Genomic DNA, 24,937 nt, shown 5'->3' with positions numbered 1-24,937 from the left:
TGAAGAAATGTGAAACTGACAATCCACATGTTCTGATACCATTTCACTCAGTAACATCTGTCAAAACTGACCACACAGAGATTGGTCTGAAAGCTATGACTTGTACACAAACAGCAAAAACATGCAAGGATAAATGTACAGTTTCTGTTTCATGGTATTTTGACACAACATCCTCTTTAATACCCATGCACAGCTGATTGTTGTTGCAGTATTGTCAGACTTTTCTGCAGTGTATCTTGAATTTGAGTAATTTTTTCTGGTGTTTCTACTTGCTTCATATAGTTTTCCAATACTATTAGTGCTCTGTAGATTATGTTGTCAGAAAATGTCACTACTGTTTTCAGGTCAGTTTTATTTCAGCCAACTTGTAATTCTGGCTAAGTCAGTTTAAACATGGATACAAAAGCTACAACAAAGATTTTCTGGCCAGACACTTGAGCCTATCACAACAAAGGAGAAAAACATTATATAAGATGAGTGAATTCTTCATGAAAAACTGGACATTAAAAAGCCCTATGTTTGCCAGATGCTACATTTACTGATGACTGACATAAATTGGGATGTAGAAGAACATTTCAGAACAAAGACCGGTTATGTTGTCATTCAATCTCTAGCAATATTTTGGGTAAATTCATGACCAAGGATGGAACTTTGATCCCCTTTAGCTCTCCAGAAAGTGAGCAACAATGAAAACCATGGGAAAAGGCTTATTTGTTGAGAAGAAAGAAAGTTGCTTCCTATATTTCCCAAGGCATGATGCTGACGGATAACTTGCACAAAGGCAGAACTGTAAGTGGCCTATATCTTGATTCATTATAAGCCAGGTAATATCAAGATGGTGGCTGCAGTGTAATATGTGTTAAGTTCGGCTTGCAAATTTTAGTTGAATTCGAAGGTGCTCTTGCAAGTGTTGTTGTCTAGTACCAGTAGAAATTGTGTAAACAACAGTGTTCTGTGCAGCAGTGCTATTTTTTCTGTGCTCCACCAATATCTACACTGGAAAAATGGTAAACAGGGAAGTCAGCAGGAGCGTGTCCAGCAGTGGGGAGGCAGCAGGTGTGGCAGATCTGCTCTTGGAGGAAGGGGAGGCCATGACTCCGGGTATAGCAGAGGTGGTCCGCTCTGAAGTAAGTGCTGCACTGTGCAATAGAGACAATCTCGATCTGATAGCAGGCACAATATCAGATGCAGTAATGACAGCAGTATTGGCCAAAATGTGTGAAACTGTTGCAGCCAAAATTGCCGAAATTACACCATTAAAAAAGTCTGTGTCCTAGTACAAGAAAAAGAGACAGGAGTCGTAAGTACAACTATCTGCTGCAACGGACAAGCTAGAACAGTTCCAAAGGTGAAATAGTCTATGACTGTTTGGAGTAGCAGAAAATAAGGAGGAAGACACAGACAACCTGCTTATGCAGGTTGCATGTGAAAAATTAGGTGTTGAAGTGACTAAGGCAGACATTGATAGGACCCGTCAGGTGGGACAAAAACTACCAGGTGCTACCAAACCTCACTCAATAATAGTTAAATTTGCCTCAAACTGAAAAAGGGTAGTCTTTATCCAGAAAAAGAGATTATCAAGGACAGGGCTTGCAATAAGGGAAGATCTGACACGTGAATGGCTAAAGATTTTAAACAGTGCCATAATCCTCTTTTGGTCTTCAGAATGTGTGGCCTCAGGATGGCAGAGCAATCATCAAGACAGCAGCTGGAAAGAAGACAGTCACAAACATGACAGGACTGAATAGTATTAAGTGAAGCAATTTGAGCCAAAAGTGTTTGCCTTGTTTAAGTACTAACAAATTGTAACATCCTATATATTCAGATATACTGTCTTGTAATTGTATTAACTTTTTAATTATCCCCATATTTGTACCTTCAACTAATTGTTTTTGTAATTGTATTAACTTTGTATTATTTTTTGTACTTGTAATTGTAATGTTTACTTAATTTTAATTACTGCTGAAACTATTTTTCATTTCCTCAGTTTATTCTCTTTCATATTTTAATGGTACCAGTGCAACTATTAGTCTCTCCTTTAGTTCATTAGTCACCAATCTCTTCGGTTTAAATTGTTCATAATAAAAATCACTATCAGTGCCACTTTAGTAAATTTCAACTTAATTGAAGCTTCTTACGATAATCAATTAATTATTAGGCTTACTTCTCTCTGCTGACAGCATTGCCTTACTTCTCTCTGCTGACAGCATTGGCCTTTTAAATCATTCCTCTTTTTTTTATTTCCACCCTAAACTGTTTCAAAAGCACTAATAACATTTCACCCTTTACGACAGAGGATACACAGTCACACACAGCCATCACTGTTATCGATCATATTCCCCTCTCACCAAATATTACTACTCCATTTTCTATACCCCTGCAATCTCAGGAAATCCCTTGGGATCACCTTTCTTTCTGCACTTGCAGAGTTGCAAGCAGGGCACATAACATCTTGGATGCCCCTGTGGAATGTCACTTCACAGAAGCAGCAACCAGTGTCCCTCATGGCAGGTAGTGCCTAACAAAGGGACAAACCAGTTTACCACACTACTCCAGGCTACTCAGCAGAATGCGTTGGAGCTGTTAGTAGCGTGCTGCAACATCCAGTCTTTATCTGCACATTACAAAGAACTTAGCTTCCTCTTCAACCAACTTATTACCATGTAATCCTCTTAACCAAAATGTGGTTAAAAGCACACATATCCTCTGCAACTATTCATCTTCCAGGGTACACACTTCTTAGGGCAGACAGATCAAAAAAGCAAGGTGGGAGTGTCAGTGCATATACACGAACAGATCTCAAACCGAAAGTGTTAGATGCGTCAAACCTTGCTGAAGAAAAAGAGGCTGAATTCATGTTCACTGAAATAAATATACAAAGTCAGAAGTGCTTGATTGGTGTTGACTACAAGCCACCAAAAAAAAAAAGCTCAATGACTCCCTTTCATTTGGAATTACATTCACCTCAGTGTCAGTATGAACATGTCATCGTCATGGGAGACATGAACATAGACCTATGGAGAGAGACTCCCTCCACAATAAACCTAAGAATTTTGTTTAGCATGAACATTCTTCCATTACAACCTACACATCACATGGCGCAGTCATGCTCTTATAGACTTAATCATAAGGACCTCAGCACATGTAATATTCCTGGCCTACTCTGTGCAGCCCCCAAAAATCAAATTGCGTTACATGACTTCTAGGAACATGAAACATATTGATCTTGAAGCTCTAACAGCTGATTGCTCAGAAATCTCATGGCATCAAATAATCAGAGAAACTACAATTGATGGCAAAATCAATGAACTTGGTGATAAACTCACTGCCCTCTATAACAAACATGCATCTGTATGCACAATCCATGTAAGAAAATCTCCTGCTCCATGGCTGACAACTGAATTACGTTAAATGATGAATAATAGGGATGCTGCCCACAAGCGTTTCAAGGCAGATCTGAAGCCGGAGTGTTTTGAAGAATATAGAAAGCTACAGAACAGAGTGAAACAATGCATTCACAATGCCAAAATCAGGCACGCTCGCTCCCTTGTATGCAGCGAGCTGATGCTCATGACTCTGGAAGTATCTCCATAGCTTGGGGTTGGATAGGTTAAATTGGAAACTGCTTTCCAGGTCTGAGCTAATGAATTAAATGAATTCTTCTCTGCACCTCTGAATACCAATACAGCAGATAATTACCGTCAACAAGAATCCCATAACTGGATAACTAATCATGATACCTTCCATCTAAATAAGCGTAACAATAGATGCGGCAAGAAAAGCAATAATGAGAATCTCTTCCAATGTGATAGGCAATGACAGTATCAGTATAACCATGATTAAGAATGTTGCAGATATCTTAGTACCTGTGTTAACTGACCTATTTAATTTTTCCCTCGTGAGTGGAATATACCCCACTGCATGAAAAAGAAGCGTAATCCAACCCATCCCTAAGAATGAAAACCTGCAACTGCATGGTGATTACTGACCAATTAGCATACTGCATGCTGTTTCCAAAGCATTTGAATATATGGTTCCTGCTCAAATCACGAAACCTATATGACAAATTTCAGTCCGGTTTCTGTAAACACCACAGGACAAACACTGCTCTAATTAAAGTAACTGATGACCTAAAATATGCCATCAACATCCAAAAGGCAACAATATTGACGCTACCAGATTTCAGCAAAGCTTTTGACACTGATAACTTTGACTTACTGCCCAGAAAAATGTGACAGCTTGATTTCTCAGGTAGTGGAATAAGGTGGTTTGAAAGCTACTTGAAAAACAGACAGCATTGTGTTGTCCATGTAAATGAAAAATCTTCCTGGAAACGTGTCTTCAGAAGCGCCACAAGGTTCAGTCTTAGGCCCACTTTTATTTTCTTTATATGTCAATGACATTTCGACAGTTCTGCCCTCCTGTAAATATAATTTCTATGCTGATGACCTCAATCTTTACCCAAGCATCGGACCTGAAGATATAAACACTGCAATTGTTCAGATGAATAATGGTCTGTCTTCAGTGGTGACATGAGGGTAATCCTGGGACTTAAACTAAATGCAAAAAGACACAGGTAACCTTAATAGTTCATCAGAAATTAAGAAGTTCAGATTTACGCGAATGGCTGCCAACAGTTAAGAACTTGGGTGTAACTTTGAATGAGCATCTCAACTGGGCAGAGAATACAGCCACAGTGTGCCAGAAGATGTCCACTTGTCTGTATGCTCTCAAAAAGCTTCAGAACAGCTCGTGCAAGCACTAGTTCTACCAAATCTCCACTATTGTGATGTAATTCAACATTGCATGAGTAGTGAAAATAAAGATGGTTAGAACTAACCATGAATGCTTATGTGCGTTACACCTGCAACATTCACCGATATGATCTGTTAGTGCTTCATCCTCCCCGCTAGGGTGGTTGTGGCCGGACAAATTGCTTGACTACCACACCCTATATCTACTTCACAGGCTCCTCATTGTGGAAGCACCCCAGTACCTTGCTTCAGAGATTAAACACCTTTCATGCCATCATAATCGAAACAAAAAGTCACTTTTATTTAGTATCATAATGGTGCCCACTCACGAAACAAAAACATTTGCAAACTTCTTCTCTGTTGCTACTGTCTGCCTTTGGAACAAACTGCCCCTTACTTTGCACAAAATTCAATCCCCTGCTGCTTTTAAGAAGAAGTTGAAGCATTTCCTGCTATCATCCTCATAATGTTTTCCACAAAATTAATGTACAAGGCCAATCTTCCCCTCTGTCAAATAGCAAAGCTAGTGTCTCCTATCTTGCTCCTTTCTCTCATTCTGTCTCTATTAGCCATGCAATCTTCTTCTGCCTTATATTTCCTTAACTGTGTTTCATCATGTCCTTATTCATCCCCTCCCTTCACTATCAGTTTCCCTCATACCCACTGCTGCTAGCACTCCTATCTAAAATCTATCTTTATCATAATGTGTGATTATTGCAGTACTTATCATGTACAAATATAAATTGTATGTGTATGTATTTTTTCAAGTGTTCCTTTGTAATTGTTTATTTCACTTTTTTACTAGATGTAGTTTAACATGCCTACTGAAACATATGAAAGCAAAATATGTAGAATGCCTGATTAGATGTAAGAGATGGCCTGATGGCCCTAATCTTGCCAGGTTAAATAAATAATTAAAGTCTGGAACAGTAGTCATTTGGAAAAAAAAAAAAAAAAAAGGAAGAGAGAGAGAGAGAGAGAGAGAGGGCAGGAGTGACACACAAGAATTTGCTCTTTCACAATAGTGGAAATGCATCAGGACGTGTTCAAACCTGTTTCACATAATTTTATTCTCATTATTTAGTCCCAAATGGTTTCTTCCTGTTTCTTAACTTGAAAATTTGATATGCTGAGAAGAATATGTCACTACAGAACTCATTGCCTCCATTCAATTAGATTAAAAAATGAAATCTTGTTGAGTCAAATGTGTACTTATTGAGCAATTTTTTAAAGGAAAGCTGTTATGGACGACCTTTTTGCAGCATTTATCATACTACAGTCAAATGTGGGCTTTAATATTATACTAATTCTGTTTTTAAAAAAGCTCTAATTACATCGTATCATTGCTTCACAGGTGTCTGAGATGTTTACCTCCACCAACAACCACTGCAGCAGCAAGATCCACCTCGTCAGCGACCTCATTGCTCTAGGCGTGATTCTCAAACACCTCTACAGTTATTCAAACCTCAGTAGCTCATACTGATTTTGCTTGTAAAGAAACCCTATATGGAGAAATAATAATACTATGAAGAAGGTGCTGTTTTTTTTCTGTGATATGGTTTTCAGGGAAGGGATAGAAAAATGAGTATCAAAAGGAACTCATATGACTGAAAAGTGTGATTTAATGTGGTATTTAAATGCATGCTGCCATCCAAATAAAATAAAGTAATTGTCAGGTGCCTGCATGATTAATGTACATTGAAATGATGACTGTGGCATGATATAGTTATGTATTTGTACTAAAATTGTAGTAGTTTGCTGAGGCTAAAAAGGGAAAATAACAAATTAGCAGATTTCGTGTTATACTTGAAGTGCTGTATGCAGTTTCATACTTAATGGCACATAGACAATATAGTGCAGTTCAAATTATGTTTCAGTTTTTCCCCGTTTAATGGAATCAAGGAAATCTGTACATTACTTTAAAAAATTGGTTTTGTTTAAATGAGTAAAACTCAGTTGTATGTTTTGTGTTCAAAATGTGTTTGTTTACTGCTGAACTACTGTCAGACAGATTCAGGCTGTGCAAGTTCTAATCTTCAATGTTTAAGAATGCATTTCAGCCAGTTCTGTACAAGACAGTGATTCAATATAAGTGCCAGTCATGGAGAAGAAAACTGTGACAGAAAGTAGGTTTCATTATCTAGATGCTGTACCCAGTTCTCAAGGTGTACATATACAAAGCCACAAACTTCACTTTCCCAGTTTGTGATGTAAGTCCAATCGAGTATGGATTCAGTAGTGTTTCAAGGTATGTTCTAAATACAGATAAGTTTTTTATTACCATTAGTAATAAAATTTTTAAATTTTGATTCTACAGCAATATATAAAAATATATGCGAGTGTATTCTCACTGTGGAATGAAAATTTATTTCCATGAGACCTGTTTGACTTATTGTACTTGTTTCCAACATCCACAACATGTAGACTGTGTATGTTGAGTAAAAGTGTTTACATATTGACATGCTTTGAACTACTTGTAGCTCACATCAGGGGACAGAATGCCAAGTACAACATAACTCTTAGTGAACAGTCAACCGGTTAGTGTATTACATGCCAAGTTCCAGGAATGTCTTTTCGAAGCCTTTATTTGTTTATTACTAAATTTTTCTAAAGCATAACATTTCCTTCTCTCAACGTTGCTCATGTTAGGTTCTGTACTTGCATGACAACACTGGTGCCATCAGACAGGTCTGTTCACCGATCTGTTCATGTGAACTGATTCACACTCATGCCACAGCTGCGAGCACCCAGCTGGCTTGTGATGAGTAATGGTGGTGGGAGGGGTGGAGAATGAGGAATCAGAACAAGGCAGCACACCATGAGAAACTGTTGTTAATGAATCTATTCTACAGCTGCTAATGTTAGTTCTGTGGTGATGCATCACTTCACAGTGGCTAAATAGTATCTTCCATAGCAAATTTATTTTCTAAAACCATTAAGAATAATGAGAAATAACAATGAGATGAAACACATTTCTTTTAATTTATGAAGCAAAGAACATGGAGCTTGAAACATGATATTTCTAATGATTGATGCAGTATTATGTTGAATATGAGTCCGAAGTTTCAATAGACATAAACTTGTATTTCATGTTTATTTTATTCACACATCAAATATAAGAATACTGAATGCCTTGAATACTACTTATTTTGCTTTCTACCAAGCATCAGTGTGTGGTATCACTTTCTCAGCACTGCTAATTCGAATATAAGCTCTTAGGTTGAAGTATTTCAGCGAACTTCTGTAGGTACATTTCAGTTTCTTCATTGTGGAGAAAAGCTGCTCACACAAGTAAGCAGCTACAAACAACATCATAAACACAGATGCTAATTTGTAAGTTGATGGACATATATATTGAGGAAAGTTTTATACAAGCTATGAGACTTATTTTATTATTTTTATTTTACAGGTCTAATTCCATTAGAAATAATTGAAGAGCGAATTCCCATGGTCATGAAACTAATCACTACATGAAATTAACATCATAAAAGCCAATAATAGATTAAATAAAATTTATAGACTACTGGCCATTACAATTGCTACACCAAGAACAAATGCAGATGATAAACGGGTATTCATTGGACAAATATATTATACTACAAGTGACGTGTGATTACATTTTCATGCAATTTGGGTGCATAGATCCTGAGAAATCAGTACCCAGAACAACCACCTCTGGCCGTAATAACGGCCTTGATACGCCTGGGCATTGAGTCAAACAGAGCTTGGATGGTGTGTACAGGTACAGCTGCCCGTGCAGCTTCAACACAATACCATAGTTCATCAAGAGTAGTGACTGGCGTATTGTGACGAGCCAGTTACTTGGCCACCATTGACCAGACATTTTCAGTTGGTGAGAGATCTGGAGAATGTGCTGGCCAGGGCAGCAGTTGAACATTTTCTGCATCCAGAGAGGCCCATACAGGACCTGCAACATGCAGTCATGCATTATCCTGCTGAAATGTAGAGTTTCGCAGGGATCGAATGAAGGGTAGAGACACAGGTCATAACACATCTGAAATGTAACGTCCATTGTTCAAAGTGCCATCAATGCGAACAAGAGATGACTGAGACGTGTAACCAATGGCACCCCATACCATCATGCCAGGTGATACGCCAGTATGCCAATGACGAATACATGCTTCCAATGTGTGTTCACCATGATGTCGCCAAACATGGATGCGATCATCATGATGCTGTAAACAGAACCTGGATTCATCCGAAAAAATGACGTTTTGCCAGGTTCGTCGTTGAGTACACCATCATAGGTACTCCTGTCTGTGATGCAGCATCAAGGGTAACAGCAGCCATGGTCTCCGAGCTGATAGTCCTTGCTGCTTCAAACGTCATCGAACTGTTCCTGCAGATGGTTGTTGTCTTGCAAAAATCCCCATCTGTTGACTCAAGGATCGAGGCGTGGCTGCACGATCCGTTACAGCCATGCGGATAAGATGCCTATCATCTTGCCTGCTAGTGATATGATGCCATTTGGATCCAGCACGGCATTCCATATTACCCTCCTGAACCCACTGATTCCATATTCTGCTAACAATCATTGGATCTCGACCAATGCGAGCAGCAATGTCGTGATACGATAAACCACAATCGTGATAGGCTACAATCCAACCTTTAGCAGAGTCGGAAACGTGATGGTACGCATGTCACCTCCTTACACAAGGCATCACAACAACGTTTCAACAGGCAACGCCTGTCCACTGCTGTTTGTGTATGAGAAATCAGTCAGAAATTTTCCTCATGTCAGCACGTTGTAGTTGTCGCCACCAGCGCCAACCTTGTGTGAATGCTCTGAAAAGCTAATCATTTGCATATCACAGCATCTTCTTCCCGTCGGTTAAATTTCGTGTCTGTAGCACATCATGTTTGTGCTGTAGCAATTTTAATGGCCAGTAGTGTATGAATCATACGCAGATGACAAGCTGCTAATATATACTAGTATGAACAATATAATACCAGAAATTTTACTCTGTGATGAAACCTACCTCACAACTGCCTATCACCCTGAAGGTTTATAAGCATTATCTGTATCTATGCATTGCTAGCGGGCTTTTCTGGCACTTGGATAGGTCACCGTCTGGGATTGCCAAATTATATTGGCAAGTGGTTTGCACTCAGCCCTTGTGGGGCCCATTGAGGAGCTACTTCATTGAGAAGTAGCAGCACCAGTCACAAAAACCAATGACAGCCGGGAGAGCAATGTGCTGACCACATGCCCCTCTGTACCCACATCCGGTGACACCTATGGGCTGAGAATGACACAATGACCGGTCAGTACCATAGGGCCTACAAGGCGTGTTCAGATGGTGTTTGTTTTAGTTTGTTTTTGTCTGTTTGTCTGTACATCCTGTCCTTACGTGTTGTAAATTGATGTTGGTGTATCTGACTTTTGCTTTGAACTTCCTAACCCAGCCATAATGCTGTTTTTCATAAATATAAAATACTATTCCCTCCATTTTAAGCACTGTGTGTGGGTAAAGGACACTGTGCAGTAATTATATGTGCCTTTCAAGGCTATTGAAAATGTAACACATGGTCAGTGCTCTGCAGACAGCACACTTTCCCTGTGCTATATAGTGACATGTAACTACCCCATTTTATTGCGAGTGCTCACATCCCAGGCAGTGAGCGCTCGTGCTCACTTAGCCACTTGTTGAACAGGCCTGCCATAATGGAATATGTACTAATTAGATTTATTTTTCTATGAGAAACTCATTTTTTTCCACTTCAGACCAGTCACTATCTGATAAATCTTTTGTCTGGAATGTAGAGATTTTTGCTGAATGTCACATTTCCTAAGCTTTTTGTCAAATAACTAGTACCCCTAACAGAACCATGATTTTAATCTTTAACAAGTTTGTAGTGACATGGGAATATAAACCCTAGTTGCTAGGCATCACCATTGTAACATCATCAGATGGGTAATGATGGCTGTTGCTAGGCATAATCATTGTAGCCTCATCTTTCATGTTACAGCTAAAATAGCTTTGATCATATGCAAATAGCATGGAATAAGGTGGAGAAGGGAGCAACTGTTTGGGTCTAGACTAAGGTTCAGTGGGACTGTAGTGCCAGTCATCCTGTGTGTCTAATCTCTTATGGAAGTGGCAGAAAAGTACCGGGAACATATAAAAGTCCTTCTTGTAAATGATGTAATGGATCTCTCAGGTGTATCACCTTATAATATCTTATGGGTATGTTTATGATTAGCTTTGAATGTTGGTATGTGTACCAGACTGTGACTGAAAGTTTATCCCCAACATGGCAAAACTAGCTGTATGAGACTCTTATGTGACATTGTGTTAATCATGGAAGTGGCTCTGTGATAATGAGGGAGGTGTTTTATTTGTATGAAGCAGTCTTTTGGTTAAGGTAACAGGTAATTCAGCCTAGAGTAGCTTCATGGAGCTGCTGGACAACGGGTATTGCATTTGCTGAACCAAAAAAGGCAAAGCAAGTTATGGCAAGTATTTTATGGATGCAAAAAGAATTATTTTTATTGGTTAGCTTGCTAAGGGTTGCAAAATAACAGCTGAATATGTGACACATCTTCTAGGCTAGCTCTATGAAAAGTTCAAAAAAGCCCAAAATTTCCTAAAAGAGAGAGGGAGGGAGAGAGAGAGAGAAAATCATCTCATTTAGACTGTGCATCTGCCTAAAAAATACCTTGGGAATGGAAAAATTAAAGAAGAACTTGAATTATGAATTAGAAGATCCACTAGAATTGCCACCTATTGACTTCCCTTCGATATACATTTCTACAGAAATTTGTATCTGGGATACATTTTTAATTGAATGAAGAGGTTATGGATGCCATCAGCAGATTTGTATTTTGCAGACTTTTAGAATCACTGTACAAATATTGCATCTACTCTGCTCTTTCATAATAGTGAAAATGCATCAGTTTGTTTTCAAACTTGTTTCACATAGTTTTATTACCATCATTTAGCCCAAAATGATTTATCCCTGGCCCATAATTTGAAAATATGAGTTGGTGGGCAGAAATTGTTACTGCAGAAGCCATTGCCTCCATTCAATTGCATTAAAAGTCGAATTTTGCTGAATCAACTGTGTACTTGTTGAGCAATGCTATGCTGAAGAAATTTTTTTAAAGGAAAACTATTATGGATGATCTTTTTACAACACTTATTGATCTACCATCATATGTGGCCTTTAATTTTATACTTATTCTACTTAAAAACTAAATCTACAGCTACATTGCATCATTGTTTCACAGGTATCAGTTTCATTCACCTCCACCACCACAACATTGGAGAAGTCTGCCTCATCGGCGACCTCATTGCTCCAGATCTTGTTGTTGAACACCTGTTCATTAAAGGTGGTACAGTTATTCAAGCTCCAGTAATTCACACTGATTTTGCTTGTGAAGAACCTCTTGGTTTACATACTGATTGATTGATTGATTTTTATTGTTGTAGAGACCTCAGAGATCATCTGAGGCATTACAAAAGTCAATGTTACATAGTATAAATGTTACACAAATAATTACAAAAACAAGAAAAATATTACGCAATATAAATATTACACAAATAATTATGGTACCTTCACACAAAAACAAAAAAGAGAAACTTCTGGTACAAATTGATATTGCATAGTAAATTTAGCCAATTACAGACTTACTCATATATAAAAGCATATAAAAACTGATCACAAGGAGACACTTTTTACAGAAACTGGGAACGTCAGGAAACAGGCCAAAATATAATTGCCAAATTGATTATTACATGAAACTGAAGCAATGACAGGAAGCTTGAATGCTTGTTTTGGTGGAAACCAGTTTGTGGGTGCAAATGATTGTTAGAGCAATAGAAGTTAGTGGTGGTAGTAAAATTTGGATAGTACAAATTTCATCAGCTTTAATTTTAATTTGTGGATGAAGTGAGATGAAAGGATTGCCTATAATTGTATAAATACTATCTGAATATTTTAAATGTTATAATTGATGTTACAAAGTACTCTGAGGAAACCAAAGTGTTGTGAAGATCTATTTTAAGACACGTGTTAACTTTTTGAATGATAAGTATCTATTACAGTCTAGATTTCTATGACTGTTGGAATGAACAGTACAGTCAGGTTATTTATAGTTCTACTGATTTTAAATTACTATCACTGATTAAAAAAGTCTTATATGTCATTGTCACCATGTGCAGTGCCCTGTAGAAATAATTTGTTTCTTAGAGTAATATTTATTTTTATTGTATTTGTAATGTTTCTAATTTAAATTGGAATATGTGATGATAATCCTACAGTATATTTATTTTTCAGAACCCTAAATGGAATTCTATAAATTGAAAACTTCTGTCAACCCTCCTCTGTGTGCTGGAATTTTTCTGTGAGGTACTTTTCAGAGAAGGGACAAAAAAGTAAGGATATTTCCAATAAGGCAAGAATTGCTGTATGTGACTAATATGTGACATTGCATTAATGGTGGAAGTGGCTCTGTCATGATCAGAGAGGTGTTTTATTTGTAAGAAGCAGTCCTTTGGTTGAGATAACTGCTGCTGGATAAAAAGAAGGCAAAGTAATTTAAGAGAGAGAGAGAGAGTCTAGCCAAAAAAATACATTTGGTGTGGAATTGTGGTTTATTCATCTCATGACATACATTTGGAAGCCATTTGGTTTGCATACAGGAGACATGTCAGAAAGTTATTATACAATTACAATGATTTCTACACTAATAAATAATAGCATTAAAATAAATAATAACACTATAATTATATTTCTTGGAATATGTAACACATTGTGTGTCTATATATATGATATCAATATACAGACACAAGCAGACATATTTAAAGACAAAGAGTTGAAACTCCTTGTCTTTAAATATGTCTGCTTGTGTCTGTATATGTGTGGATGGATATGTGTGTGTGTGCGAGTGTATACCCGTCCTTTTTTCCCCCTAAGGTAAGTCTTTCCGCTCCCGGGATTGGAATGACTCCTTACCCTCTCCCTTAAAACCCACATCCTCTCGTCTTTCCCTCTCCTTCCCTCTTTCCTGACGAAGCAACCATTGGTTGCAAAAGCTTGAATTTTGTGTGTATGTATGTGTTTGTTTGTGTATCTATCGACCTGCCAGCGCTTTCCAATGGAATTTCCACCTATCGGCTTCCCTTCTATAGACATTTCCAAAGAAATTTATAAGTGGGAAATATTTTTAATCAAATGAAGAGGTTATTGACGGCATCAGTATGTTTGTATTTTGGTAACTTTCAGAATCACTTTGGAAGGATTGTATCTACTCACTGAAAAATGTTGGATGAAATGCATTTACACGAAAGGAAACTACATTGAGAAAATAGTGTGTTTTGGAAATAAGTCTCTCATTGCCTGGCTAAAAATTGTATACCTTTTCCTAGTTTACTCAATAGTTGAAAACCTGACTATTTCTATCAGTTTTAGTATATCTGTTTATTGCTAAACATAAAAATGTGACACAGTGGAAGGAAGAAAATTGGCTTGCAGCTTTCTTGTACAAATTTCTATGAATTAGGCATTGGTTAATTTCTGTGTGGTAAAGTTTCTTGAAGACCCTTACCATTTTGCAGTATTCAGCTAGTTTGTCATGTGTACCATTCTGCATGCTCATTTTAAAATGAGAAAACTTTATTGTATGTGTGCACCACACTCATTGACAGAGGAGCAAAAGACACTTTATTTAACGTGTTGTAATGAAATACTTGAATATTTTGAAATATTTTACTTTGTGGTCAACATTCCCACAGCTGATGATCATAACAGTATTACTATGAAACAAAGATGTCATGATTTGAAAAGGGAGGTGCACTCATCAATATCTTAAATCTGGGTCTTCCAAAAAGATAATGTTGATGGGTTTTTTACTGCAAAAGTAATGCTGAAACTTACATTGTCTAATTTTCAAAATAAAAATAAAAACAAAATTTTTGAGGGCTTGTATACAGAACATTTGCTGCCTGAAAATTTGGAGACACTTAAAGTGATACCCAGTGATTGGTTCCTTCATCACAACACCACTCAGTACATCAGTCAAAAATTTATTCTACTTAGCTGCAGTAGGCTTCAAAGTTCTAGTGCACTCTCTCTCTAGCTACCCTGTTTAATTTTTCTATATTTCCATTGGTGAAAATGTGGCTAAAAATACGGCATTTTTCTATAGAAAAAGTGATTTTGTAAGCACAGGGCAATTAATCTTTCCAACTGCCAGAAGAATAGTGGAAAGAATGGATTAATGAATAGTTTTTGAGGAGAAACAGTTGCATTGACTTTGATCAAGTTATTTGGATAAAAGTAATGTCAAATTGGTGCTGGAAAACTTCCTTCGAGCCTGTGATACATGTCTTTCAGTAGGTAGTGTATTGTTCTACTACATTTTCTAAAATTAAATTAATACTGTTGAGGGTAGCTGCATTCAGGTTCTTTTGTTTTGTTTTTTGGGAGGTAGGGGATTAGGTAATACCACTGTGTCCACAGAACTAAATGGTGAGCACCTCAGGGAGGCCAGTAAGTTATGGAGATTTGGCAAACAAGGGGTTCCCAAACTGGGGGCTGATCAGCACAACCACTGTTCTGTTACAGCAAGCACCAGAAACACTTCAGTAACTATTAATTGCTATGTTGTGTGTCATGGGGGACATGGTTGTAGTTTAAACACTTGGACTGTGAGGACTACGCAAACTCCTGTAAAAGACCCATACTGTGTAACAGGTCTAAAAGATGGAGGGCTGTTGAGGATAATAGCCAATATTGGGCAACTTCTGACCCACTTGCCACACTCCAGTTGTTTTAAGCTTGTGCAGAAAGGTAGTGGTCAGCCTAGGCTGTTATTCATTTCCCTTGCTACTTGTGGGAACAAAATGACTGCTGCTAATTTCCTTAAAAGCACTTTCAGCATTTTACGTTGAGTTGGTGGATATTACCAGCAGCCTATTACCCAAAGGAACATATGAGGTTAACCCTATTGATAAGACAACATGTCAGAATACATTTCTTGTAATAAAAAGGAAAGACATTTCTTTTGAGAAAGTGCCCTGATTCTACACAGAAAGATCATGAAAGAAATGCTTAGGTGTATTGTATTGTATGTTAACTGGGGACCTAGAAAGGACAGAGAGGCTTCATCCGTGCCACAGCCGCAGTGGACCACAACCCCATGACGACTACCGCAGTCCACTTCACCCCAACACCAAACCCAGGGTTATTGTGCGGTTCGGCCCCCGGTGGACCCCCCAGGGAATGTCTCACACCAGACGAGTGTAACCCCTATGTTTGCGTGCTAGAGTAATGGTGGTGTATGTATACGTGGAGAATTTGTTTGCACAGCAATCGCCGACATACTGTAACTGAGGCGGAATAAGGAGAACCAGGCCGCATTCGCTGAGGCAGATGGAAAACCGTCTAAAAATCATCCACAGACTGGCCGGTTCACCGGACCTTGACATAAATCCGCCAGGCGGATTTGTGCCGGGGACCAGGCGCTCCTTCCTGCCCGGAAAGCCATGGATTAGACCGCATGCCCAACCAGGCAGGCATGCTTAGGTGAGTGAAATATGTGTTCAGACTACTGGTTCAGGAATCACCTTCACAGGTAGCTACCAGCTGTCTAAAAGCGAACAACTTGTCAGAATCCTTCACTATATATGGGCTGTATGACACCCTTAGTTAAAGTGAAGATGTGATAATATTTGATAGTATGGGAAGTATCAGTAGAATGGGACTTAGGATAATGTGGATAAATGAAGGATCCATTAAAGTACATAACTTAGTGAAATACATAAATGGTACATTTACAAAAACTTCTGTATTCATGTTAACTTTCCTGTTTTGTTTGACCATATAAGAGCAGGATTTATCAGAGTGAAAGTGTGCTGGTGTAAGCTGTTGCCAGCAGACCAGTCGGCAAAGAGGTTGCAAGAAGATCGATAAAGGCGCTGAATCAAGTGTGCCTATCAGGAGAGAGGCCAAAGACAGACATGTAAGCAATGTACCACCAACGCGCTCTCGACCGCCAATATTTATACCGCTGCCGCAGGCTGGAGGGCCCAGTCAGTGACAGACAGTCATTCGGTCAGCTGAGTTATTCACAGTCAATTCAGTTACTATTTTAGTTGGCATCTGTCAGTTCATGTCACCAGCTATGAGAGTGTAGTGTTTATAGCGGGACTTGTACTTCACGTGCAGTCAGGCCAATTTGGACAATTACGGAAGCTCTTGTACCACAGCACATGGATTAGCTTAAGATAAGTAGCTTCTTGTTCTTGTGAAAAAGAACCCTGTTAATAGATGTGTGCAGTTATGTTGTAGGAAGAGGGTACTGGCCACCAAACAACAACCTCTCCCTTGCTTCCCTTGGTACAAGACTCAACAGTGGCAACGACAACACAAAAGTGGCAATGGGGATAATTCAACAGTGCAGATCGAAGTTCAACAGCTTGGCCGTGTATTTTGCTTGCTTCTCTTGTGATTTAGCTTGCAGGGGTGATTATTTTACTAATTTGTTGTTGTGTTCCTGCATGTATTCCTATCTATACTGGGTGGTCTATTGATCGTGACCGGGCCAAATATCTCACGAAATAAGCGTCAAACGAAAAAACTAAAAACACGAAACTTGTCTAGCTTGAAGGGGAAAACCAGATGGTGCTATGGTTGGCCCGCTAGATGGCTCTGCCATAGGTCAAACGGATATCAACTGCGGTTTTTTTTTAAATGGAACCCCCATTTTTTATTACATATTCGTGTAGTACATAAAGAAATATGAATGTTTTAGTTGGACCACTTTTTTCGCTTTGTGATAGATGGCGCTGTAATAGTCACAAACATATGGCTCACAATTTTAGACGAACAGTTGGCAAAAGGTAGGTTTTTTAAATTAAAATACAGAATGTAGGTACGTTTGAACATTTTATTTCGGTTGTTCCAATGTGATACATGTACCTTTGTGAACTTATCATTTCTGAGAACGCATGCTGTTACAGCGTGGTTACCTGTAAATACCACATTAATGCAATAAATGCTCAAAATGATGTCCGTCAACCTCAATGCATTTGCAATACGTGTAACGACATTCCTCACAACAGCGAGTAGTTCGCCTTCCGTAATGTTCGCAAATGCATTGACAATGCGCTGACAAATGTTGTCAGGCGTTGTCAGTGGATCACAACAGCAAATATCCTTCAACTTCCCCCCCAGGAAGAAATCCGAGGACGTCAGATCTGGTGAACGTGCGGGCCATCGTATGGTGCTTCGACGACCAATCCACCTGTCATGAAATATGCTGTTCAATACCGCTTCAACCGCACACGAGCTATGTGCCGGACATCCATCATGTTGGAAGTACATCTCCATTCTTTCATACAGTGAAACATCTTGTAGTAACATCTGTAGAACATTACGTAGGAAATCAGCATACATTGCACCATTGAGATTGCCATCGATAAAATGCCGCACTATACATTAACCCGCCAAGGTCGCTGATGTTCCACTTGTCGCAGCCATCGTGGATTTTCCGTTGCCTAATAGTGCATATTATGCCGGTTTACGTTACCGCTGTTGGTGAATGACGCTTTGTTGCTAAATAGAACGCGTGCAAAAAATCTGTCATCATCCCGTAATTTCTCTTGTTCCCAGTGGCAGAACTGTACACGACGTTCAAAGTCGTCGCCATGCAATTCCTGGTGCATAGAAATATGGTACGGGTGCAATCGATGTTGATGAAGCATTCTCAACACCGACGTTTTTGATATTACCGATTCTCATGTAATTTGTCTGCTACTGATGTGCGGATCCCCCCCATGAACCATGGACCTTGCCGTTGGTGGGGAGGCTTGCGTGCCTCAGCGATACAGATAGCCGTACCGTAGGTGCAACCACAATGGAGGGGTATCTGTTGAGAGGCCAGACAAACGTGTGGTTCCTGAAGAGGGGCAGCAGCCTTTACAGTGGTTGCAAGGGCAACAGTCTGAATGATTGACTGATCTGGCCTTGTAACAATAACCAAAACGGCCTTGCTGTGCTGGTACTGCGAACGGCTGAAAGCAAGGGGAAACTACAGCCGTAATTTTTCCCGAGGGTATGCAGCTTTACTGTATGATTAAATGATGATAGTGTCCTCTTGGGTAAAATATTCTGGAGGTAAAATAGTCCCCCATTCGGATCTCCGGGCGGGGACTACTCAAGAGGATGACGTTATCAGGAGAAAGAAAACTGGCGTTCTACGGATCGGAGCGTGGAATGTCAGATCCCTTAATCGGGCAGGTAGGTCAGAAAATTTAAAAAGGGAAATGGATAGGTTGAAGTTAGATATAGTGGGAATTAGTGAAGTTCGGTGGCATGAGGAACAAGACTTCTGGTCAGGTGACTGCAGGGTTATAAACACAAAATCAAATAGGGGTAATGCAGGAGTAGGTTTAATAATGAATAGGAAAATAGGAATGCGGATAAGCTACTACAAACAGCATAGTGAACACATTATTGTGGCCAAGATAGATACGAAGCCCACACCTACTACAGTAGTACAAGTTTATATGCCAACTAGCTCTGCAGATGACGAAGAAATTGAAGAAATGTATGATGAAATAAAAGAAATTATTCAGATTGTGAAGGGAGACGAAAATTTAATAGTCATGGGTGACTGGAATTCGAGTGTAGGAAAACGGAGAGAAGGAAACATAGTAGGTGAATATGGATTGGGGCTAAGAAATGAAAGAGGAAGCCGCCTGGTAGAATTTTGCACAGAGCACAACATAGTCATAACTAACACTTGGTTTAAGAATCATGAAAGAAGATTGTATACATGGAAGAACCCTGGAGATACTAAAAGGTATCAGATAGATTATATAATGGTAAGACAGAGATTTAGGAACCAGGTTTTAAATTGTAAGACATTTCCAGGGGCAGATGTGCACTCTGACCACAATCTATTGGTTATGACCTGTAGATTAAAACGGAAGAAACTGCAAAAAGGTGGGAATTTAAGGAGATGAGACCTGGATAAACTGAAAGAACCAGAGGTTGTACAGAGTTTCAGGGAGAGCATAAGGGAACAATTGACAGGAATGGGGGAAAGAAATACAGTAGAAGAAGAATGGGTAGCTTTGAGGGACGAAGTAGTGAAGGCAGCAGAGGATCAAGTAGGTAAAAAGACGAGGGCTAGTAGAAATCCTTGGGTAACAGATGAAATATTGAATTTAATTGATGAAAGGAGAAAATACAAAAACGCAGTAAATGAAGCAGGCAAAAAGTAATCCAAACGTCTCAAAAATGAGATCGACAGGAAGTGCAAAATGGCTAAGCAGGGATGGCTAGAGGACAAATGTAAGGATGTAGAGGCCTATCTCACTAGGGGTAAGATAGATACTGCCTACAGGAAAATTAAAGAGACCTTTGGAGATAAGAGAACGACTTGTATGAATATCAAGAGCTCAGGTGGAAAGCCAGTTCTAAGCAAAGAAGGGAAAGCAGAAAGGTGGAAGGAGTATATAGAGGGTCTATACAAGAGCGATGTACTTGAGGACAATATTATGGAAAAGGAAGAGGATGTAGATGAAGATGAAATGGGAGATATGATACTGCGTGAAGAGTTTGACAAAGCACTGAAAGTCCTGAGTCGAAACAAGGCCCCCGGAGTAGACAACATTCCATTGGAACTACTGACAACATTGGGAGAGCCAGTCCTGACAAAACTCTACCATCTGGTGAGCAAGATGTATGAAACAGGCGAAATACCCTCAGACTTCAAGAAGAATATAATAATTCCAATCCCAAAGAAAGCAGGTGTTGACAGATGTGAAAATTACCGAACTATCAGTTTAATAAGTCACAGCTGCAAAATACTAACACGAATTCTTTACAGACGAATGGAAAAACTAGTAGAAGCCAACCTCGTGGAAGATCAGTTTGGATTCCATAGAAACACTGGAACACGTGAGGCAATACTGACCTTACGACTTATCTTAGAAGAAAGATTAAGGAAAGGCAAACCTACCTTTCTAGCATTTGTAGACTTAGAGAAAGCTTTTGACAATGTTGACTGGAATACTCTCTCTCAAATTCTGAAGGTGGCATGGGTAAAATACAGGGAGCGAAAGGCTATTTACAATTTGTACAGAAACCAGATGGCAGTTATAAGAGTCGAGGGACATGAAAGGGAAGCAGTGGTTGGGAAGGGAGTAAGACAGGGTTTTAGCCTCTCCCCGATGTTGTTCAATCTGTATATTGAGCAAGCAGTAAAGGAAACAAAAGAAAAATTCGGAGTAGGTATTAAAATTCATGGAGAAGAAATAAAAACTTTGAGGTTCGCCGATGACATTGTAATTTTGTCAGAGACAGCAAAGGACTTAGAAGAGCAGTTGAATGAACTGGACAGTGTCTTGAAAGGAGGATATAAGATGAACATCAACAAAATCAAAACGAGGATAATGGAATGTAGTCGAATTAAGTCGGGTGATGCTCAGGGAATTAGATTAGGAAATGAGACACTGAAAGTAGTAAAGGAGTTCTGCTATTTGGGGAGCAAAATAACTGATGATGGTCGCAGTAGAGAGGATATAAAATGTAGGCTGGCAATGTCAAGGAAAGCGTTTCTGAAGAAGAGAAATTTGTTAACATCCAGTATTGATTTAAGTGTCAGGAAGTCATTTCTGAAAGTATTCGTATGGAGTGTAGCCATGTATGGAAGTGAAACATGGACGATAAATAGTTTGGACAAGAAGAGAATAGAAGCTTTCGAAATGTGGTGCTACAGAAGAATGCTGAAGATTAGATGGGTAGATCACATAACTAATGAGGAAGTATTGAATAGGATTGGGGAGAAGAGAAATTTGTGGCACAACTTGACCAGAAGAAGGGATCGGTTGGTAGGACATGTTCTGAGGCATCAAGGGATCACCAATTTAGTATTGGAGGGCAGCGTGGAGGGTAAAAATCGTAGAGGGAGATCAAGAGATGAATACACTAAACAGATTCAGAATGATGTAGGTTGCAGTAGGTACTGGGAGATGAAAAAGCTTGCACAGGATAGAGTAGCATGGAGAGCTGCATCAAACCAGTCTCAGGACTGAAGACCACAACAACAACAACAATGTGCGGATTAGCTGCGACAGCAGCTAAAACATTTACTTGGGCATCATCATTTGTTGCAGGTCGTGGTTGACGTTTCACATGTGGCTGAGCACTTCCTGTTTCCTTAAATAACGTAACTATCCTGCGAACGGTCCGGACACTTGGATGATGTCGTCCAGGATTCCGAGCAGCATACATAGCACACACCCGTTGGGCATTTTGATCACAATAGCCATACATCAACACGATATCGACCTTTTCCGCAATTGGTAAACGGTCCATTTTAACACGGGTAATGTATCACGAAGCAAATACCGTCCGCACTGGCGGAATGTTACGTGATACCATGTACTTATATGTTTGTGACTATTACAGCGCCATCTATCACAAAGCGAAAAAGGTGGTCCAACTAAAACATTCATATTTCTTTACGCACTACACGAATATGTAATAAAAATGTCGGTTCCTATTTTAAGAAACGCAGTTGATATCCGTTTGACCCATGGCTGCGCCATCTAGCGGGCCAACCATACCGCCATCTGGTTTCCCCCTTCACACTAGACAAGTTTCGTTCTTTGTAGTTTTTTCGTTTGACGATTATTTCGTGAGATATTTGGCCTGGTCGCGATCAATGGACCACCCTGTATATACTGACACTTACCTGTTACCTCGCCCTGAGGAACTCATGGACAGGCTCGGTGCAGGACGTTACTTTTCTAAGATAGATTTGCATGATTCCTACTTGGAAATGTGATGGATCTAATACAATCATTTCAGTTTCAGAACCAACAGATTGCTGCCTTGCTAATGATGCGGCCACAACGAGCGTGTACACAGCCACGTGGACATGTAAACAGGCCTGTGAATTTAGTGCAGTCTTGCCCTAGATGTTTTGCTCGCCATAAAAGACAGGATTGCCTATCACGTAACGCAACATGTTACACGTGTGGAAAGAAAAACTCTAAGCAGTTTGTTTGCAATGGCACAAAAACGTCAATTATGCCCGCTATCAGAAAAAACTGATCGTGCACATGCAGTGATCGTTGTGTCTTCCAAACCTGCAACAGATTCTAACAAAAGTATGATTGAAGTTGTACCTCCTTCTCGCCCTAGTACTGTGCAACGACGTTCTAACAAACTATTGTCTCATTACGAATTGCAGGCCGATGTGTGAACTTTCAGTTAGACACAGGTGTCTCAGTCACTTTGCTTAACTATGCCACGTACAAACGCTTACCACGCCTTTGTAAATCTAGCAAGCACCTCACTGCTTACAACGGTCAGGATGGTCCAGTGCATAGACAATGCAGTTTCCTGCCATTTACAGATCTCACACTAGGACAGTGAATTTCACTGTGTTGAACTCCAGAGACAGTGAGAATATATTCAGTTTAGATTCCTTTGATTTGTTCGGCCTTAGCATCCATATCAGCTTGTGCACCTGTTAGCGCATGTTATGTTGAAAGACAATGCACAGCCTCGGTTTTTCCGTGCCCGGCCCGTTCCATTTGCTTTAAGAGACAAATTAACCAGTGAATTGAAAGAATTGCAAGATAATTGTGTAATTGCTCCCATTCAAGCTAGTCAAAAGGCCATGGGACGGTTCATCGATCTTGTACTGTCTGTCTTTTCCCGTCCATGACAGAGAGAGGACGTGGATTTATGCTTAGTTCACTAATAATACCAAATATGTCCATTCTAATGGTACGAAGCTGGACGCCGTAACATTGTCTACAAGGAAGAAGAGATAAATAACTTCAAGACTCAAAGAACTATTATCTAATAATGCAATATTATATCTTACAGATTTTTCGCACATGCTCTTTTTCAAAGTTGCTTAACTCAAAGGATCTTCCCATTTGCAGCCCATATCTTCGCTAGGGAGATCCCCCATCTGCATCTGCTCTGCTTACATGCTTTGTTGCCTAAGCCGTCTGGTCGCATTCGTGTTGACTTCCAAGTCTACAGTCAACCAACAGACAGTAGTTGACACTTATCTGTTACCTCAACCTGAGGAACTCATGGACAGGCTTGCTGCAGGACGTTACTTTTCTAAGATAGATTTGTATGATGCCTACTTGTAAATTCCATTGGTTGAAGAACCACAGAAAGTGTTTGTTGTAAATACACATTTAGGAGTGTTCAAGTATTTGTGTTTGTGCTTCGACTCCTTCCATTTTTCAACGTTACTTGGAACAGTGTCATTTTGTTCAAACTACCTTGACGATATCTGTCGTCACAGGTCGTACACCAGATGAACACACTGCCAATTTGCGTACTCTTTTCCGAGTGCTGTCAGAAGCAGGACTCAAGTGTCGTCTCTGCCTCCCTCCCTCTCTAAAATAGGAGAAATCAGGGCTTGCACAGAAAAATTAAGTGCTCTTTTTTCCCGTGCACCGTTTGAGAGTGGATCGGTAGAGAGACAGCTTGAAGGTGGTTCATTGAACCCTCTGCCAGGCACTTTATTGTGAATAGCAGAGTAATCACGTAGGTGTAGATACTGAATAGAATATTAGTCCGACTGCAGTTGTATATAACTGCTAAATGTGGAGCTATTTTATCAGCATACTCTCAGGAGAATCTGACTGGTATACAACCAGGACCAGAGGCTTTGGCTTTATTAAGTGATTTAAGCTGCTTTGCTACACCAAGGATACTATTTCTATGTTACTCATCTTGGCAGTTATTCTTGATTGGAATTCAGCAATATTTACTTCCTCTTCTTTGGTGAAGGAGTTTCGGAAAATCGTGTTTAATAACTCTGCTTTAGAGCCACTGTCATCAGCGACTTCACCGCTGTTATCGCGCAGTGAAGGTATTGATTGCGTGTTGCCATTAGTGTGCTTTATGTATGACCAGAATCTCTTTGGGTTTTCTGCCAGATTTCGAGACAGAATTTAGTTGTGGAAATTATTAAAAACATCTCGCATTGAAGTATGCGCTATATTTCGAACTTTTGCAAAACTTTGCCAGTCTTGGGGATTTTGCGTTTTTAAAATTTAGTATGCTTTTTTTCGCTGCTTCTGCAACAGCGATCTGTACCCGTTTTGTTTACCATTGGGGATCAGTACAATCACTTATTAATTTATGTGGTACATATCTCTCAATTTCCG

The 24,937-nt window shown here is 39.5% G+C and overlaps 1 protein-coding gene across 1 annotated transcript in view; it reads left to right on the top strand.

The window, feature by feature from the left end:
- LOC126471292 (RNA-binding protein with serine-rich domain 1-like) overlaps positions 1-12,185 on the top strand; it is an 87,540-nt gene extending 75,355 nt beyond the window's left edge. Inside the window, exon 6 of the mRNA XM_050099411.1 lies at positions 12,007-12,185. Coding sequence (XP_049955368.1) covers positions 12,007-12,185 — 179 coding nt within the window. The remainder of the gene's footprint in view (positions 1-12,006) is intronic.
- Positions 12,186-24,937: the final 12,752 nt, after the last annotated feature.

Source organism: Schistocerca serialis, chromosome 3 (genome assembly GCF_023864345.2).
Source record: "Schistocerca serialis cubense isolate TAMUIC-IGC-003099 chromosome 3, iqSchSeri2.2, whole genome shotgun sequence".
NCBI lineage: Eukaryota > Metazoa > Arthropoda > Insecta > Orthoptera > Acrididae > Schistocerca > Schistocerca serialis.
This window is presented reverse-complemented; position numbering and strand designations above follow the sequence as displayed.